The sequence below is a fragment of the Trichoderma evansii genome (assembly GCF_050947405.1).
Source record: "Trichoderma evansii strain SZMC 28006 chromosome Unknown GGI43scaffold_45, whole genome shotgun sequence".
Classification (NCBI taxonomy): domain Eukaryota; kingdom Fungi; phylum Ascomycota; class Sordariomycetes; order Hypocreales; family Hypocreaceae; genus Trichoderma; species Trichoderma evansii.
In genome coordinates this window covers 45,681-65,511 of record NW_028145161.1, presented here as the reverse complement: position 1 = coordinate 65,511, position 19,831 = coordinate 45,681, and the positions used below count along the sequence as shown (strand labels likewise).

General features: G+C 40.3%; 4 protein-coding genes across 4 annotated transcripts; 2 read left to right on the top strand and 2 right to left on the bottom strand.

The window, feature by feature from the left end:
• Positions 1-4,823: 4,823 nt before the first annotated feature.
• On the bottom strand, positions 4,824-6,434 carry GGI43DRAFT_388958 (uncharacterized protein; the record flags this gene model as incomplete). The annotated part of the gene is made up of 1 exon (XM_083204133.1): positions 4,824-6,434. The coding sequence occupies one exon, from the start codon at positions 6,432-6,434 to the stop codon at positions 4,824-4,826; it is 1,611 nt and encodes a 536-aa protein (XP_083055120.1).
• Positions 6,435-6,941: 507 nt separating this feature from the next.
• On the bottom strand, positions 6,942-11,133 carry GGI43DRAFT_388957 (uncharacterized protein; the record flags this gene model as incomplete). The annotated part of the gene is made up of 5 exons (XM_083204132.1): positions 6,942-7,373; positions 7,455-10,501; positions 10,568-10,659; positions 10,709-10,782; positions 10,843-11,133. The coding sequence occupies 5 exons, from the start codon at positions 11,131-11,133 to the stop codon at positions 6,942-6,944; spliced, it is 3,936 nt and encodes a 1,311-aa protein (XP_083055119.1).
• Positions 11,134-11,408: 275 nt separating this feature from the next.
• GGI43DRAFT_304334 (uncharacterized protein) lies at positions 11,409-13,690 on the top strand. The gene is made up of 2 exons (XM_083201587.1): positions 11,409-11,665; positions 11,802-13,690. Exon 2 carries the CDS (start codon positions 11,820-11,822, stop codon positions 13,614-13,616), a length of 1,797 nt encoding a protein of 598 aa, XP_083055118.1. The 5' UTR covers positions 11,409-11,665; positions 11,802-11,819; the 3' UTR covers positions 13,617-13,690.
• A 1,770-nt stretch (positions 13,691-15,460) lies between these two features.
• GGI43DRAFT_419106 (uncharacterized protein) lies at positions 15,461-16,353 on the top strand. The gene is made up of 3 exons (XM_083207635.1): positions 15,461-15,544; positions 15,606-15,765; positions 15,817-16,353. Exons 1-3 carry the CDS (start codon positions 15,542-15,544, stop codon positions 16,170-16,172), a joined length of 519 nt encoding a protein of 172 aa, XP_083055117.1. The 5' UTR covers positions 15,461-15,541; the 3' UTR covers positions 16,173-16,353.
• The last annotated feature ends 3,478 nt before the right edge of the window (positions 16,354-19,831 follow it).

The window sequence follows — 19,831 nt, the reverse complement described above, 5'->3', positions numbered from 1 at the left end:
TGCTTTTTTTTATAATTAAAATTAAATATTATTTTAAAATTTTTTAAAATATAAAAATAATTATAATTTTAAAACTAGGTAAAGTATTATATAATAAAATAAAAAAATAAAAATTTATTTTTTTACTTTTATATATTAATAAAAAATTTAAATATTTTCTTATAAAATAAATTACTAGAATTATTATAGTATTTAATATTATTTTTTTTTAATATTTTAAACTTTTATTAAAATACTTATATATTAATTTTATAATATACTTAATATATAATATTAAAAAGTATTAATTAAAAGTAAAATAACTGTTTTTATTACTTTAAATATATTTAATATATTTAATATTATTTTTTTTTATAATATATTTATTTTTAAGTTTAAATAATAAAACTAGTTAATATTTTTTATATATTAAATTAAATTTTTTATAATAGGAAAAATAATAATTATTTAAATTATAAAAAATAAAAAAATTTAAAAATAAGCTTTTTTTATAATATATTATAAAAATTACTTATTAGCTTAATTATTTTTATATTATATTTCTTATTATTTTTATATTTAAATAATAAAAATAAAAAATTTAATTATATAAATAATATTATTACTTTTATTATAAAAATTATACTTGCTTTTATTATTTAATATTTTTAGAAAAAAATTAATTTTTTTTTAATTAAAGTAATACTAATAAAATTAATTTTAACCTAGTTAAAGTAAAATTAATTCTGTTTTATTAAAAAAATAAATAAATATAAAATTTCCTAGCTATATTACTTAAAAATACTTTTATTAAATTATAAGATATAATTTAATAATTAAAAGTATTTTTAAATAATAAGTTAATTTTTAAAAAATATATTAAAGTTTAATTATTAAAAGCCTTGCAAGTAATAAACTTTTTTTATAGCTTAAATAAAATAAAAAAAGAATTACACTTAAATACTATTATTTAAGTTATAAAAGCAGTAATACTTTTTACTATACTTTTTAAAAAGGAAAAGTTATCTAGCACCCTATTTCTATTATCCAGCACCCTAAAAAATTCCAAGAATAAATATTCTTATTAAATTATAATAAAACAATATTAAAAAGCTTATATATTATATTATTTAATATATATTATATATAAAAAGTATATTTTATATTAAATTACTAATATTTTTAATTTAAAAATATATTTTAAAATAAATTAAAATATATTTTTAAAAATTAATTAAAAAATAAATATTATATAAGAAATAAAAAATAAAAGCTTTTTTTTAAAAATTTTATATATTAAAATTTTAATAAAATTATTTTTTTTTAAATTTATAAATATATTTAATATAAAATTAAAATATAAAATTTTATATATTAGTTTTTAATTTTTAATATCTTTTATATAAATATTTAAATAAAAAATATATAAAATTTTATTTATAATATATAATTTATAGTATATTATAATATATTAAAAATATTTTTTTATAATATTTTTTTAAAATTATATTAATATTTTTAATAAATAATTAAAAATATAATTTATATTATAAATACTTTATATAAAATAAAAAAATTCTTTTATAAAAATATTAAATTTTAGCTTTTATATTATATATTTTATATATATATTATTTTTATTTATTAATGTTTTATTTTGAAATATATAATTTTAAATTTATTTTTAAAGTATTAAATAATAGAAATAAGGTGCTAGATAACTTTTCTTTTTTAAAATTAAAGCTTAATATACTAGCTTTATTAAATTTAACTTATTAATTAAAAAATATAAAATTATTTAAGCTAATAATAAAAGTTTTTTAAAAAAAATTAATATTAGCTTAAAAGCAGTAACTTATATAATACTTCTAGTTTAAAAAATAATTATAATTTTTATTTTATATAAAAAATTAAAAATCCCCTTAGCCAGGGTATTATTTAACTAGGTATACATAACAAATTTAAATAGAAAATACAATTTCTTTATAACATTAAATAGCCCAGTTTCTGTAGATTAATATTTTATATAATAACCTCGGGCTGCGTGTACTGCTGCAAGGCGGCGTAGCATTAACTTAACAAGCTTGTCTATTAAATCCTGGTCTATTAAGTCCCAAGCCTCTTTTATCTTTTGCTTTATTAATATAATATCTGTGCAGTTATACCTTAAATCTCAGAGCTCTGGGCAGATCTGTAATAGCTTCTTTTTTAAGGCACTCCAGATATGCTTAATTAGATTGAGATCCGGGCTGTGAGGCGGCCAGTTGATGTAAGCGATGCCGTGGATCTGAAGCCATTCCGGCGTACCACTAAAATTATGAATTCTCGCGTTATCTTGCTGGAATAAACGCGTGCTGTTATATATAGGAAGAAGGCCCTCTAATAACGCGTTTTAATAGCTTCTTGCACTATATCCTTGCCTCAGGGCGTCAGGATTACATTTTATAATAACTAGACAAGTCTGGCCGCCTCTCCAGATCCCTCCCCAGATTATAATAAAGATCTGGGCTTGCCTGTGTATTATAACATTAACAATCTCTCTGTCAAACCTCTTATTAGGCGCTTTAAATACCTAACCGCGCCTGTTATCAGGTTTATTTTACACTGTGGCTTTATCTAAGAAGAGGGCTTATTACATGTGTTAGCCTTAACTACTAGTTTAACTTTAAACACTTATACCTTAACTAATTCTTCTTTTTTTCCTTCCTAATTGCAAGTGAATTATATCCTGGCTTCTGCTATTTCTTCTAATATCTTAATCTGCTGTGCTAACTTCTATTTACGCTTGTATTTGCGTTGAAGAGCGCGACGGATTATATGCAAGGTTACATGACTATTAACTGCACTAACAAGCACACTCCATGTTATTTTTTAATCTTTTTTTAATAAAAGCGTAATATATTAAATCTCTGCCTCTGAAAGCTTCCTCGGCTGACCTGAACGAGGCTTCCTTTGCACGGTGCCGTTTTCTTGCCAGCACTGCCAAATTACTTGTACGGTTAACCGCGTGGTGTAAAAATCAGCTGCAACGCGCGTATAGGAGTCGCCGGGCGATACCGCCTCGCATATTACACCTTTCTACTCTAAATTAAATTCCCTATTTCTTTAGCAATTTCCGCTTATTTCGGTACCAAAAGCACGCGTTTCTGACATCTTGTCATTATGCAATTGCTGTTTAAAGATTGGGTGTTATTTTTGGTGGTTTGTTGTTATGTACTAGTGGGGTCTCTAGTGGCGCAGACTTTTGGCACCTGAGTATACTAAACCAAGGATTACAGGGCACAAGTCCCTGCGCCGGGCGCTGCAAGCAGCGCCTACAGCGCCTGGCAAGCTAAACATTTAACTAACCTAAGGGCCCTGAGCCCTGTAATATTAACTATTGCAGCGTCCGCTACAGGTGGGTTTCCCCTGTTCTCTTATGCTATTTGACTAGGTTAGAGGCGTAGGGCTTTTCTGGAATGAATTTTAAGTAACCTTTTTATAACTAGTACCTTAGGGCATCACTTTTAAAAGGGTCTAGCAAGGGCCATGTACTAATTACTAGCAAGGCCAGAGCTTATAAGCCTGTTTAAAAAGATGTTATAACTACTGCTAGCAAGATAAGGTACAGGAAAAAGAGGGCTGCAGCAGCCTAGGCCTTGTAGGCCCGGGCCGGCTGCCTTGTAACCTGCTTTTCCTTACAGGTCCTCTAGGCTCTCAGGCGGCCTTGGCTGTTAAAATTAGGCTTGCAGTCTAGTTCCCTTTTTTTATAAAATTAATTTATATATAAAATTAATTAAATTAACTTACAGCTATATAAAAAAATACACTAAACTAGCTAGGTTTTTTAATCCTGGCTGGCAAGGAGGAAAAAAGCTAACCTATAGCTACCCTAAAGCTTAAAACCTATTTTAAAACCGGGCGAGTTACTTATTCTAAAGCCCTTTCAGTAACTTAACTTATATACAGGCCTAGCCTGCCTTATAGCTAGCCCTATAACTTACCCTGGACTTAATTTTAGCAGGAAAATCCTGTCCAGGAGGCCTTACCCTGTAGCTTGGGAAATAAGCTTATAAGTATAAGAAATATCCTCTTTTCTAGAATAGGAAAAGGGAGCAAATAAGGTGGGTTATTAAATGACAAATAAAATAAGTGAAAATACCTTAATTTCCTTTGTCAGCCATGTATTACAAATAATAAAAAGCTATGTATATAATTTATATAGAAACTAGTTAGCTCTGGCTGACCGTCAGGCCTCATAGGGGGATTTCGGCTAAGCCACGGTTATTAATTATTAATAAACAAACAAACAAATAAACAAAGAGTCGGGTTGTAACATATAATAATTAATTTAAAAAATTTAAAGTAAAGAACTTTAGCTCTTTTACCCCACTCTTACCAAAAATTAACAGGTATTCAGACTGATTTCCCTGTTAATAGTGCCTAGGGTACTCTGGTCTTTGATACCGGCTGTGAATGTTTCTTGGTTCGGGGTCTGTCAAGGCGCTGGGTATTGATCACATGTTTCCCCGATGTTTAGATTGCCACCCTATCAACACGACTTGATCACAATGTTCCTCCCCAGCCAGAAGTAATTTAGCACTGTTAAGATAGCCCACACGCTGATGAGGCTATGTACGTACCCAAAGATGATATACCCAGGGATGCTTTGCTTGTCCTGGTTCCTTGCGAGCAGGCCACAGCCGCCAGAGGGACCTGACCTACTTTGCAACAGAAAAGGCCAACGGTTCAACACTACTTCCAGACCATCCTAAGTAGGTACTGTGTGGCATCGTTACAGGCAGCAATAGCCATCTCTACCATGGATCGTTCTTTTGGGCCAAATATCTAACTAAGAATTGCCACTAATTGAACGTCCACTGTTGTATATTTCCATCGAATGGCAAATATTTGTCGTCCACCCAACTCTCGGTCACTTCCATTAGATACGGCTTCGAGCGAGCGCCCGTTTGGCCCCGCAAATTGAAAGCAATCGATGAACCTGGCGGAAAGTGCATGGTGTAGAGCTTGGGATCCGTGTGTGGCGCCGGCGTTGGTGCTGGTTGGGGTGCCGGCGGGGGTGTCGAGTCCTGAGGCGCTGGTACAGGCGTTGGATCAAACGGCGGCTGGACTGGCACAGGTGGAGGTTGCTGCTGCACGCTGACTTGCCATGTGACGAGGTTCAAAGCGGTATTGGAGCTGTCTGGACGCGAGATGTCCCTCTGCTCCACTCCCCACTCAAAGTCTGATGCCACAGTGGTATCGGGCGCGGTCACCACTTCCACTTGTGTGTCGGCCAAAGGAGTCGTCTGGTCAGATGGTTTGGCCGTCCAGGTGTCACCACGGAACAGAGCATCCGCGACCCCTCCTGAGGTGAAGTTGAATTTGATCTGATCCAGGTAAACATCTCGGCCTAGGTTGTTGGTGCCGGTCACGGTGAGCGTAACGTCACTATTTCGAGGAAGTGTGGAGTTGGCTGTGTTGTTCGTCCAACTGAGTTGGGGACCAGGGTCAGTCGGAATGGTCGTGCAGAAGGCGTGGCCAGTCGGGGGGGTTTTGCCGTCCGGTGGGTTGGAGTCATCGATCCAACTTTCGGTGGGTGTGAGAGGTGGCTCAGGTTTGCTGCCGTAGAAGATGAGAACAAACATTATAACCAGTCCGACAACGACCAACACCGGCGCGACGAACGGATTTGTCGCCGCCGCCAAAAACCCGACTTCGAGGCCCACCTCGACCGCCAGAGCTACCATGTCGACGACCACGAGGGCGGCCTGGATCGCAATCGAAGCAATGTTGAGTACTTTCTCCCAGGTTTGCAAGCTACTCCAGCTCTGGCTGAGTTGAATGCACGAGAGCACCATAAGCGCCGTCCCGACTTGAATCAAAAGAGCCCGGACCACGTTAGCCGCGACTGTGAAAGCTGCCTTTACCCTCGCCAACCCGCGCAGCTCTGCGGTTACCCCACCACCACCTCCTCCAGCCTCCGTCTCCAGGACATCGCCGCCGTCCGCAATGGAATTGCTGCGCGGGACTGGCGGCTCATCCAGGGGAACAGCCCGCTCATGCTCATCGACCTCCTCCTCGCTGTCTGACTTGCGTTCTTCATTGCCCATTTCCCGGGCCGCATTCGCTCTGGCTTCTCGGATTCTGATCACGGACGGGTCATCTGGCTGCACGCTTCCATCGGGGCGGCGGAGATCGCCCAAATTGAGTCTTTCCGGATTCTCTCTGACGCCTTGTTCCATTGCGCTGTTCACGGTCCCTTGGTCTAGGTCGTCAAGTTCTATCTCATCTTCCACCTCTGGAGGCAGGTTGCTCTCCCCATTCTTCTTCGCGCGATACTGCAGGAAGGCATTTCGAAAGTCCCTCAACTGGTCAAACGCGATCAAAGTTGTTTGCATGGTCTGGAGAATGAGTCTTGCATGGTCTTCGGACGTGAGATACCGCCAATCTGTGAAGGCTGAGTAGGATGCCATAATGAAGAGACCGACCTGTTCATTTCCCCAAAAAGGGATCAAGTCAGCGGAAAGGTATCATCATCGTGGCGGTCTCCGAACCCAAATGCGAGTACGCAACGGCGTACTGATCGTACGGCAGGGGAACGAGTAACTCACCGTTGTGGCAAACATTAGCCCATGAGCAGCCATCTTGGCGCCCAACGAACCCAGGGCTTTTGCAACTGCAGACTCCCCCAAAGCCTCCTCCACTGCTGCAGAGGCTGCGGTGCCCGCTGTCCTAGTATCTTTGGAGAGAAGAGCGATGCCTTTAGCGGCAGCGGCCGCCAGACGCCGCAACGTGACCAGCACTCCTTGGGTTTGGGCGAGCCTACTCACCAGCAGAAATTAGGCAAACGGTCTCAACAATGCTCGGTGGGGGGTATAAAATACTAGAAGACGGCCAACGGATAACGGATTTTACGAAGGTCTGTAACCAGCATATATCTTGCCTCTAAATGAGCAAGGGGTTGGAATCGGTACGCTGACTTACTGGTGCATGTCCTTTGTCTCTAGATCTTTATTCCCAGTTGCTTCTGCTAAGTCTGTTGCGTCTTTCCGCAACGCATCGGCTGTTGGACCGGAGAGCCTGACGCTAGGGTCGTCCGAAAAGAGTGCTTGAAGAAGAGCAGACATCGCGTCGTAGAGCCATTGGTATTCATCAACCACAAACGGGTCATTTGAGATGCTGATGAATTGCGTTTGGAAGGGGTCGGTCTGAATGCCTTGAACTGCAGCGACGAGACGCTGCGAGTAAGGCTCATTGTCCGCGGTCCAGCCGTCCCTCGGTACTTGGCTGGGAATAGGCTGGAGGACTTGAAGAACTGAAATTCCATCAAATTTCGGCCCTTGGAAATGCACACGGCGGAAGGGTTTGCGGGGAGACTTACTGTTGCAAAGCTTTTGGAGTTTGTTATATCCCTGACCCAGAAAGGTCAGTACATGTAACGGATGAGAAACAGCTTGCTTTTGGACTTTGTGGAAAGGATATGAAAGACTCACCCCAAGGTCGGTCGTCGACAAGCTCTCCGCGATCTGATTCAGAGCCGGCCCTTTGCTCTGGGTGTCATAGAGTGTTTTTGCCCAGGCGGCTCCTCCCCGCGGACTACTTAAGTAATCCTGCAGCCTTGGCGCCACCGACAACACCGCCTGCCGAGCTGCAATCTCATTCAGCCTGTTGTAGATCGGGTCTTGGCTTAAGCAGCCTCTACCCTTTCCGGTCCACCAGTAATTGATCTGTTTTTCCTCTGCGGCGGTCAAGCTTCTCCGCCACGTTTTCTTGGTGTCCGCGCTAGCGTTGCAGATCATGCGGCCGATGAACGCAGGAATATATTTAAACTGGAGCCAGCTTTGTGCGTCAACATCGAGGTTGGTACCCAACTCCGAGGGTACTTGATCTTCTCCAGGCCCTTCAATTGGACGAGACTCTCCCATGAAGTTTTTCAGATCGTCATCGGACATATGGAATTTCATAGTCCGCAAAAGAAGCTCTTGGGACTTCTCATGGACCGTGTTTCCCGGGAGGGCGAGAGAGGCGAGCTCGCGCGCGCCGGCATTCAGGTCACTCGGAACAATACTGGATGAAGCACTTAAGCGAACGGCGACATTGCCAGGGGGGAGATGCGCGGCTCTCATGATGTCTAACGGAGACCCAGGCTTCGTGCCTAGGGTACCATTGGCAAGTTGAGCGCGTTTCGACGAAGCATTAGGGTCATGCCAGGTGCCGCTGATCAGGTGGCGTGCTCCATCAAATCCAACCATGGTAGGGTCGCACTCGCGAACAACTCCGGAGACGCTCTGGCCGTCCCATGATAGAGTTAAACGCATCTTTGAAAACACGAGAGGTAGAACTCCTTGGACTCCTAGCTTGGTGAATGCCAAGCTTGAATACCTCAATACAGATGGATTCGCCGGATCATAGTTGTCAGCGGATCGCGAGATCAAATCAGGTTCAAGAGCGTTGAACTGAAATAGAACGTTTCCTTGCGCGTCGCTAGACATCACGCTGTTGTAGAGCTCCGGAGCGGTTGGCAAAGGGAGATTGAATTTCTTCTGAGATTTTGCGATTAAGCCATCGCGTAGTTGATCGAGTATGGGGATCCGGCAGACGACGGTCCGAGACTCGTCCACAACGGTGGTGTAAACGTCGAAAAGGGGTACAGGCCGTGTAGGCGCTGCTTTGCCGTCGACCCATGGATCTGTATCGTAGCTGACATTGTATCGATCGATCTCGGTATACTTGGGGGCCGGAAGGAAAGGGACAACGGGGGCCGGAGTGGGCGCGGCAGCGTGTGCCAACTTCTCTGCCGCGGCCATGCGTGACGGTGTGGAAGCCGGAGCGGCAGCTGTGTCCACATGATCACTGTCCTTGCCTTGAAGCGGATGCTTTGGGGCGGTGGGTGAAACCATTTGGTCATCGCTGGTGGTGTTGTCGAAGGAGCTTTGTTTCGTCATCGGGTTGGCCACGAAGTGGTAGGCAGTCCCTGCATCTTCCGAGCTCGGCATATCTTTGTCCGGGCTGTACACTACACTGCCAATACCAGTGTAGAGATCTGGTAAAAGATGGCAGTATCCATGCTCCCAACTTTCGCGGTTCACTTGCCTGCTCCACACGATCCGCCGCCCGCGAAGCTCGGCATGCGGACAATATATTCCGTCAACGAGAAGCACGCCCTGGGATACCTCGAGCGAAGGGAGGTGGGCTGTGGGTAAAGAAGCGGACTGCGATGGGTCGTCAAGGGCAAGAGAGAATCTTCGAACGACGTGTTCTGCGCCGGCGAGCATCCTGACCCCGGGTCTCCTAGAAATTGGCATCTTAGGGGTCCCATCTGCGTTGCTTATCTGTTGATGTAAGGCATCCAGCAGCGTGGTAGCCCCGAAGCGATTGAAAAGTGGCTTGAGCTCCTTGGCTACAGACAGGATGTGCAGACGTTGCTTGCGATCTAACTGCAGCAGCAGCTTCGACAGGCTCTTGATCGTGATCTCTGGATAGTTGAGATGAACCAGATACCCATTAGCGTGGTAGCTCCTCTGCCCTTCTCGCAGATGGACGCCATGGATAGTATCGCAATCGGCGACTTCGTGGTGTAGTGTTTTGATCTCAACGGGCTTGTATGTTTTTCCGTCCGTGGTATGAATCAGCGAATGGCCGACCATCAGGGCCCCAACCTCAAGCCAGGGATTTTCAAGCTTGGCTTTGACCGGATCAACGGCTCGCAGTCCAGTTGTAGTATGGAAGACGTGCTGTGAGGTGAAAAAGGGCTGGTCCTCGTTGATTCCCCAGAGCTGCCTGCGAAGTGTTGGGCCGATCAGTACGGATTGCACGACTTGCTCGTCTGAGCAGATGCCGTAGGCGGGAACTTCGCCACCGCTTGTAAGTACTCGTGTGCCTTCTCGGAGTTCTTCGATATTTATTGGCCCTCCATCCGTCAAGACTTGCGTGCCGGGACGAAAGCAGCCACTCCCAGATTCAGTATTGCTGGAATAGTTCTTCGTAACATCGCCTTTGAAGATACTGGAGATCTGATTCTCGTGGATCATCAAGGCGAGATCTGTGCCGTAGAATGTCAGAGTACCGATCCCGCCTCCTACCTGAGTCTGATTCTCCGCTGCGTGGATGGTAGAATTGAAATCGCTCCTGCCAATTTCCCATTCGTTGACGAGCAACTGAGAATAGGTCTTGAAAGAATTGATAGAGTCTTGCACAACCCACTGCATGGTCTTGTCGGGCATGCTACGCTTGATGTTCTGGGCCATAGTGAAACTATCGGTTGCCGGGTTGGCTCCAGGAGCGTAGACAGAAGAGACAGAGCGAATCAAGGAATCAGGAGTAGCACCCGGGTTAGCCTTCTGAAAGTCGCTTCCGGTGACTCCTTCTATCCATTGACCAATGACCACTGACCAGTGGGCGTCATCGTCACCGGGGTTGATATCGATCGACATGTCGTAACCAGGGCCGTATTTGAGGTATTCATTCACAAACAACAGCGTTGTGGTGTAGTACTTGTTATCCATAGCACTGTCATGTAGCAAAGCAAGACGCTCCACAGCTGTTACGACTCACTGCTTAATCGAAAGCCTAGCAAAGAGGTGCAGCAAGTGGCAAAGTAACTTACTGGGCAAAAGTAAAGTATCCTGAAACCCTTGAATCAAGTCTTCATCGGTACGTAGGTCTTCCAGATTGTTGACGCCATGCAAATTCAGATGTCTGCGGTGGTCAGCGATGAAGACATTGAGGGCGTGAGGGAAAGACCAACCTGTTGACATGATCGCCATACAGATATGGGATCAGCTTGGCGAGAGAGGCTTGGTACACCGCGGTGGCCGCAGGCTGTCTCCATATTAGCAACATCCCTTTCGTAGGGACAAAGCTTTACGTGTCATTGCCTACCACATTCACGTTTGATTGGAATCCCCATTGGTCGGCGATGTTGGACATCTCGAGCGCCATCGTCGCAACCGCGAGGTCTCGCAAGTATTCGGAGCAATCAAGGCCGTCAAAGACCGTATCAGTCTGGCCAACATCTTCTGGCTTGTAATAGTCGCCCAGTCTCTGCATTGCGCTCGTTTTGCTGATGGCCTGCTTGACCCGTTTGACGTACTCTACATGATCAAATTCCGGGGCTGCCTGCAGTGCCTCAAAGAAGGCTTCTACGCTGGGGCTTGGTGTTGGAGTTGCCATATCTGAACAGGCTTGACATGAGTCAATATGTTGAAGTTCACTTGACTCTATTAGTGATTGTCATAAACGATTGCTTCGGCGGGCAGTGAACAGATATACCCTGCACGGGTCGCCTTAAGCGATTGCGCTGTCTAACCCCGCAGCGTCTGACGAGCTGGATGCAACATGGCTTGCTCAGGTGAGGGGTACGAGTCAGCGAGAAGGGTAGAGCTGCGTGCTGACACTTCGTATTGTATGGACCGAGCTTATCGATTACGCAACTCGCTTGTTGAGGCAGGCTGAAGAGAGTTTGAGCGGTTGAACGTGTCGCTTTCTAGCTCGCCACCGTAACTTAAATTCCGGGGCTGCCTGCAGTGCCTTAACAGAAGGCTTCTACGCTGGGGCTTGGTGTTGGAGTTGCTATATCTGAACAGGCTCGCCACCGTAACTGCGATGCAACTACTAAAGCCCGATCCAGGCGCTCTCATGACCCTGTGCAAGTACGTCGTCCAACAGACTCTTCCACTGGACGGACACAAAGCTTGAGCTTCTCGTATGTCCTCGATGTGGGTTCATCAGAACTTCTCGCGAACTGCATCATCTTGTTGTCCGGCTCTGACGTTTCACTCTTCCCGCACAATCGTGAACTCATTAACTTCCCTCGTCGGGTCAAACTAACCTCTGTGGAGCCCGGACGTGGTAAAACTATGGCTTCTGGGATAAAAAGCAGCTCTGTCGAGGGCTTGAAGCCAGCAACACTTGCTGCTCGTGCGGATCTGGATCCGGCTCGTCAGGCTCCCCTAGACCGTCTGGTCGAACCGACTAAGGCTCCTTCTGTTAATGCCTTGGGAGCCGACTTAAAGGCAGAGCCAGCTCTGCACTCAAGCACAAATTCAGACACTCTGCCGACTGATTCGGCTAAGCTCTTCGAAGAGACCATACAAAATGTCACCGCCACCTACCACATTGCTTACAGAGCCGCGACACTGATTCCCGCATCTAAGGCAGGAACCACAATAGCTTACGGCAGTTCTACCGTCTCTTCCGTCCGCGTGGTAGTCAAAGATGGTCGTACAGCGTCGAAAAATATTGTCATTCACGCCGAGGACCTATACATCTACGCTGGAACAGATTTCGATTTCAGAGGGAAGACCGTGACCTTAAATGCTAATCGAATTTTCTGCGTTCCCGCTATGTTGCCGCCGCCTACACCGATGTCTCTTCCACAACTTGGGCCGGCGCTTCCGCCATCGACTGGCATATCTTCAAAGGCAGTGGCTTCAGGTACATCACCCAAGCCAGCTACAGCCTCAGTTTCAGTTCTAGGCACACAACCAAATCACACTCTCCAAATTGGCCCAGTGGACACGGTACCCATCATCACCATCAATATCTCTGGCCACGATTCTGCTGTCCGTCGTTGGCCAGTTGCGGCTCCTGGCACTCCTGGAATCGATTTTGAACTGCTCTGGCAGGCGCCGCAATGGATTATCGGTCGGCCGAAAAACTTTGTCCCTCCACCCGCTGGCGTGCCCTGGGGCTCGCCTGGGGGACCCGGCGCTGACGGAATACATGGCAACAATGGCCTTCCAGGTGGGCAATTGACCCTAAAAGCTGTACAGCTGCTCTCGCTGCTTGACCAAACGGTCAATGGCACGGTCGCTCATGATACGCCTGATTCACCGGCTCCAGCTACAGGAGGAAGATGTACATTATTCATCGACAATGCCGGCGGCAAAGGGTCCATTGGCCAGCAAGGAGGACAAGGCGGGAAGGGTGGCAGTCTAATAATTCCTTACCCCACGTCCATCAAAGCACCACAAAATCCTCCGAATAACTCCGCCACGTATATCGGTGCCGGGGGCAATGCTGGCCGTGGTGGTGACGCCGGAAAATGGGGTGCTCTAGGGATAACGAAGGTGTACATCTCCCAGAGACTGCCGGCGGTTGGACCTGGGAAGCCCACCACTTCGACAGCAGATTCCGAAGGACTCAATATCGGGACCCCTCAATTCATGATCCCTCGTATCGCCCAAGGTGGACTGCCAGGCACATATGGTACCCGTGGGACGGTTGCTGGAGCCTCTGCATACGGTATGAATGATGGCGACTCAGCATTGGGTGTTTGGCCGGCCGCTCACGGTGCATCGGCTGACGCCGGAGCATATGCTAGAGAACGTAGTGGCCGTGGTGCATTCGACGCGATTTCAGCCGTCGAAGCTGCGCAAATTATTGAGCCGGTGTATCTAGCAATGGTAGTGAGCCGGTTACAGGCGGAATGGCCTATAGTTTCGGCCAGTTCGTCGACCGCAGGTTCTGCCACCAACAATAGTCTCTTGAGACAAAGAGCCGACTTCGTGACAAGTGTAACCTGGTTGGCTGGGGAACTAGATATGGTGAGGAAGGCAAACAGAAAGTTTACTGGGCAGGATGAAGGGTTGATCCAACAAGTCGAGAGCACCGTTAGTAACTTTCAAAAGAAGACGAGCCACTGGTCTCTTTAGGTAGAGAGGGTTACGCTTCGGGAATCGCGCCAGCATTAACTTTCCATCACCTGTCGGGAAAAGGAGTGCAGGCAAACTGTGATGACCCTACTCTTCTATTATCAATTGTCGGAACCATTTTTATTGTCGGGAGCCCCCTGCTTATTGCTTATACTCGTATTTTGACTAAGCTATGCAACCTAGCGCTGCCGTTAGTTTTAACGTCTAAAATAGCCCGGAGGGAGGACACAAAAGCATCAAGGATTGAGTAACGAGAATAGACGCTAATGCAAGGCTGGCGCGGGCAGGATCTGAATTGTGGAGCTATGACATAGGCTTTGACCCACCACAAACACCATGGATCGGCGACATGCATGTGCAGTAGCTGCCTTGATGACTTGGATCCCATGTGTGATGCGGAGCTTAACTCAACATACTAATAGAATTCTCCTAACAAAGAAATTTCAATAGTTCATTTTAATCTGAACGATTTCGTATGCGACTTTAACCTTAAAATAACGACTAGACAGCCGTGGCTTAACTCTAACCAGTTTTTTAGACGATTAATAAGAAAGCATTCCAGAATAATCCACAGTATATTTTTAGACTTTTCACTATTTGCTCTCTCAGTACTCCGTAATGGTAGTTAAATTAAGCTTTTGGTTAAGAGCTATGGCTGCTAATAGATATATTTTTATTAGGCTAAAGTGTATTTTGGGATAGCTTGTTAAGGACAACTAAACTCTGCTAGACAGCCACAGCGCTCCACAAAAGCTTAATTTAACTTCCTAACCGCAATACTAATAGATGCATGGCCTTGTTAGGCGGTTTAATAAAATAAATATCATTTTGCGTCTCTGTTATGTCAGTGGCGGCGGCATAAATGTGGATTAGAGATAGTGTTTTTAAATACTAGATTTTTTTTACTACTTATCAGGGTTGCTATTGTAGTGTCATACATTAGGTAATGCATTTATGCAGCAAACTCTTTATACATACTTATATTAAAAGAAACCGTCTGTAGATCTGCCTTAGGATCTTTAACTATGTGACTATAGAGCTATCCATGATCCAGAGGAGACGGCATGGACCCCGAGCCACCCACAAGCTAACTTCTCTGGACTCGGACGCGAACGCGTTCTCAGTAAGCACGCCGGTTCCTTATCTCATGCAAGATGCGATCAAGGAAATGCAGTGAGCGATCGTCTATGGTGTAAACGAAGCGCTTGTAGAAGCCAAATTCCTATGCCTCTGTAGTTATTCTTTTATGCCGTTAAAGCATAGAGTTTAAACTTTCGTATCCCTGGGACTGCTCGGCAAACTCCACCGAACTATCTGTGTATGCTTTGATTAGAATATTGCAGATTAGATATGGGTCGCTACAAAGTTGTGCTCTGGCAACGCGCTAGCGGTTACCGCTAACTGTCGGGTTAGTTTCTCAAAGTCTAGCTGGCCCTCATAGTAGGCATTAGCGGTGCTATTCCCTTCGGCTCCAACGGCAAGGAAAACATTCTCGGCGATGTCATGCAGCACAATCTCGGATGGCAGTTGTTTGGCGATCTTACTGTGCAAAGAACGCTAGACTTTTCAGGGAGGCTGAATTACTGCATCAATTAATGAAGGCCTTTTTAGTTGGAGCTGGGGCTCGCTACTTAATCAACGAGCTCAAAGGATGGTCACGCGACAGCGCCGATCCTCTGACCCTCAGCTAGTTAGAGTTGTGTGAGACGTGAGACAGGCAGCACCGTCCCTAACCCTAACTCAGCCACTCAGTTAGCCAAGGCATATACATATTACGATCGTGTGATCATGTGATTCCACCTGTCTATAACATGAGGCCCGGTAGCTTTTGCTACAGAGGAACAAAGCGACAGCCCGCTAACCCTTACAACAGTTCCAAGGAGTCCGTGCAATTTCACAAGTGATTGAACCTTGAACAAAATACGATGGTTGGTGGAGTAAAACCGCAGTTGAAATATAGTATACTAAGCCTCGCACCTGAATGTCTAGGATCACCCAATTGTCTATATGATCCGCCATGGGGAAAAGCCTCAGGACGCCGACGGACTCGCTATTCAAGGGATAAAACGGGCCAAGTATCTCCCCAACGTTTTCGGCCGTGATAGCGACTACAAGATAGGGTATATCCTGACAGAAAAGCCCAAATCTGGTGCGCCCTAGTCTCCCCTTGGTCTCTCATTTCCACTAAGGATTCTTGCAGACGGCTCCCGAGACCGTCCATATGATACGGTCCAATACGTGGCAGACAACCTTGGCCTAACCATCAACACAGCGGATCGGGATGATGTAAAGCAGGCTGCCGCTATGATCAAGGGCTTCTCTGGCCCCGGGAATGTCCTAGTTTGCTGGGAACACAAGGTTCTTGGCGAGATCGCTGAGGAACTGGGGGTGAAGAAGTATGGGCCCAATAGCGGTTGGAAGGGACATGTCAAGTATCCCGGAGACCGATTCGATCTCATCTGGGTGATACCCAGTCCGTATCAGGAGGTAACTGAAGTCAAGAGCGAAAAGGTGCCAGGTCTTGATGATGGCCTCGATCAGGAGGGCGAGCAATAGGGGCATCAAAACAAACAGGCACGCGAACTGGGATTGGGGGAGCCATCAGTACAGACATGCAAACAAATAAATGGCATTCAAATTTATTCAAATCAAATCAAATCAAATCCACCTTTTAGTTACTTAAATTAAGTTAAATCTGGAGGCTAGATTTAATTTGAATATTTAACTATTTGAATAACACCTTAGGGTAAGCCCCTTCTCGTTATTCTTCACATCTTATACTAGTCTACCTTCCAGGGGCCCGTGCTATAAACTTTACTTTTTCCGCTACGCGTTGCCTTTAAAATCTTGGTGGGCGTGTTTTTTATAGCGTAGTGCAGCGTGGATTTACAATGCAGGGATCTGGGTCTTGAAGGGCTTTTACCTGCTAGCTTTTGTATTAAATATATACAATTATAAGATTTATAACTTAATCTGGTATAAATCTTCTAGGAAGTGTTAACTACAGACCCCTGTCCTTATTTAGCTTACATGGCAACAGCTACAGTAACCTAAGTAGCTTCTTTAATACTAGTGTATTAAAGCTTATGAAAAAGCTAGCGGATAATTTATTTTTCCCTGCTAACTATAATAGCTATAAAGGCATTAACTAGAATTATTTGTTAAGTTATTTTATTAGTAAATATTAAAAAAAGCTGCGGATAAGCTAGGTATAAGAGTATAAATATAATATTAAAAGTAATAACTTTAATTATTAATTTTAAGTATATAAGCTTTATTACTAAAAGAAAGCTATAATAACTTATATATATAATATTATATTAATAAGCCAGGTAAATAGCTATATAGCAAATATTTATTATATTAATAAAGATAAGCAAATGCTACTATAAGGAAAAAAGTAATAAATTATCTTTAATATAATTAATCTAGACTTCTATTAGTTAAAAAAATAAGCTGTAATAAATGCTTTTATAATATTATTTAAGCTAGTTTATTTTTAATAGCTATTAGTTTACTAGGTAACATGTAATAATATTTTATAAGCTTATAGTGTATATAAACAGTGCTATTATTAAATTAGGAAATTTTTTAACCCACTTAATAATCTGTGAATAGTTATTTAATTTTTTAACTAATATAAGAGGATAATAGTAAAATTATTTAACTAATTACTTAGCTATATTAATATTTCTTTTAATACTTAATTCTCTTACAAATTTAAATTTTTATTTAATTTAACTGCTTATTTTTTAAATAATAAAAGTAGTTTTTATATTTTTTTTTTTAAATATATTATAAATAAAAAGCTATTATAATAGCGAGAATTTTACTAATTATATTAGTAAAATAATTTATAAATACAGCTTTAAGAATTATATTAGCTATTTTATAATAAATAATATAAAAAGTAATAATATATGTTTAAAGTATTTAAGTTTTAAATTAAGTTTTAAGAAGTAGTATTAGCGGCTTTATTACTGTAATTATATTATTAATTTTATTACTTAATTTAATTTTTTTAAAATAAACGCTAATGTATTTAAAAAGGACTGCTAGGTAAAAAAAGAAATCTAGGATAAAATTAAGCTCTAGAGGTTAAAAAGGCTAATAGGGAAACTATATAATATTATTTACTAGGTGTAAAAGTCTAGTTAATATATTAAAAAGCTTTATAAGTTTTAATTTATTAAAAACACTACCTTAAGCTTAAAAAATTAAATAACTTATAATATTATTATAAATAATATTATTTATTAAAACTTATTTAAAATAATAATAAGGCAAGGTTATTAGCTGTAAAATATACTAGATTTTTTAGTTTAAGTAAAATTAATAAAATAAAACTAGTACTTGTTAAAAAGAATTTAATATAAAATAAAGCTGCTGTTAAAGAAAAGCTATAAAAAGCCTATAATTATTAATAATAAAATATTTATTAAAAATTAGTTAGTTATTATAAAGCACCTTGTTATTTTAAAACTATTAAAAGTAATAACTAAGCGCTTTAAAAGTTAATTTAAAAACAGTAAGTTTAATATAATTTAAAAGGTTTTACTTATAATAAAATAGCTTTTAAAATACCTGGAGGAGTTAAAAGTTATAATATAAGTAAAATAAAAAGCTATACTTATAAATAAGTTATAACTTTAATTAAATAAAGTTAAATTAATATTATACTTTTATAAAAAATAATTTTATATACCTAGCAGCTCTTATTCTTTACTTAACTTTTTACTAGTTTATAATAAAATTATAATAAGCGGATTATTTAAATTAGTTAAAAAAATAAAACTATTATATAAGAGTTATAAAATAAGTATAAAGTTTTACTAGTTAAATAAAATAAAATACTAGAATAATTAATTATTATAAAGAAAATAATTAATTTAAATAATTTTATAATTTTAATTAAAAAACTTAATACTTAACTAGCTTTTTTAATATTTATTATATATAATAAATATATTAAGTAAATTATAATAACTAACCTAGGTAATTATTTAATAAAAAACTTTATTTAATATTAACTTTTTTAAAAATATTAATTTCTATGTTTTTTATATATAGTAATTAATTTTTTTTTTATACTAGTAATATTTTTTAAGTTGAAGTATATTTTTAGTTTTACAGGATAAATAATTATAGTATAAAAAAGTTATTTAAAAGCTAATATTATAAGAGCTGCTTAATATATTTTATTTTAAAAGAAAAGTAAAATTATATAAATATTTAAATAATATTGAATAAGTTAAATAAATTAAATTATAATAAAGTTAAATTAAATTAAATTAAATCTATAACTAGGATATTTAAATTAAATTAAATCTGAGGGTTAATTTAATTTGATTTATTTATTTGCAAGTCTGGTTAGGCAGTGAGGAAGGTATGAAGCTCTAAAATTTCCTTTCCTCTTTGTGTGCTGTTAAGGGCACAATAGCCTGGGTGGCAGATTTGGTGTGTGGCCGCTGCTGAACATTTCCCCGCCGTATCGAGCTCCTAACAGCTCGATAAGTGGGGGGAATGTTTACAAGAGAGAGTTTATATAGTAGCTGTTGCTGCTGAGAGTAAGCAGGTTAGGGTAGCCTAGGCTACCCTAGGCTACCTTAGTATTTAGCTTTTATACGGAAAATACTTAGTCAACATATCTAAGCTGGCCTAGGCTTTTTTTATTTTATTTATTTTATTTTTATTTATTTCTTTTTCATAACCTATAATAATATTATAGCTTTGCCTGTAGAATAAAATATAACCAAGCCCCTGTGTTAAAACAAGAGCGTATTTAGAATATAACACAGGGAAAGGGTATAAGCTTTTAAGTAAAGCTTATTATTATCTCTTAAATATTATACTATAACCCGGATTCCTAGTAATATATAAGGCTTATATAAATCTAGTGGAACTTGCTAAAATATAAAATATAACTAGCTTTTATATTTTTATTTAAAATAATTATATTTATAAAAGTTTAATTTTAAAAGTATCTTAGCCCTGATAATAAAATATTTTTTTAACTAAGCTAATACTTATTTAATAATACAGTGTTAATAGCTTATATACTTATTTTTTTATTTTTTAAAATTATATTTAAAATAAATATTTTTATTTTATAATTACTTTTTTATATAAGTATAGCTTTTTTTAAATATAATAAAATTATTATTAACCTTGCTTTAATATTTTTATATTACCCTAGCTTAAAAAACTATTATATA

Bases quoted from the DNA above. Each gene is read 5' to 3' on its own strand.
- GGI43DRAFT_304334 (XM_083201587.1), top strand. From the start codon at position 11,820: ATGGCTTCTGGGATAAAAAGCAGCTCTGTCGAGGGCTTGAAGCCAGCA.
- GGI43DRAFT_419106 (XM_083207635.1), top strand. The intron at 15,766-15,816 runs GTGCGCCCTAGT...GGATTCTTGCAG, and splicing joins GACAGAAAAGCCCAAATCTG to ACGGCTCCCGAGACCGTCCA.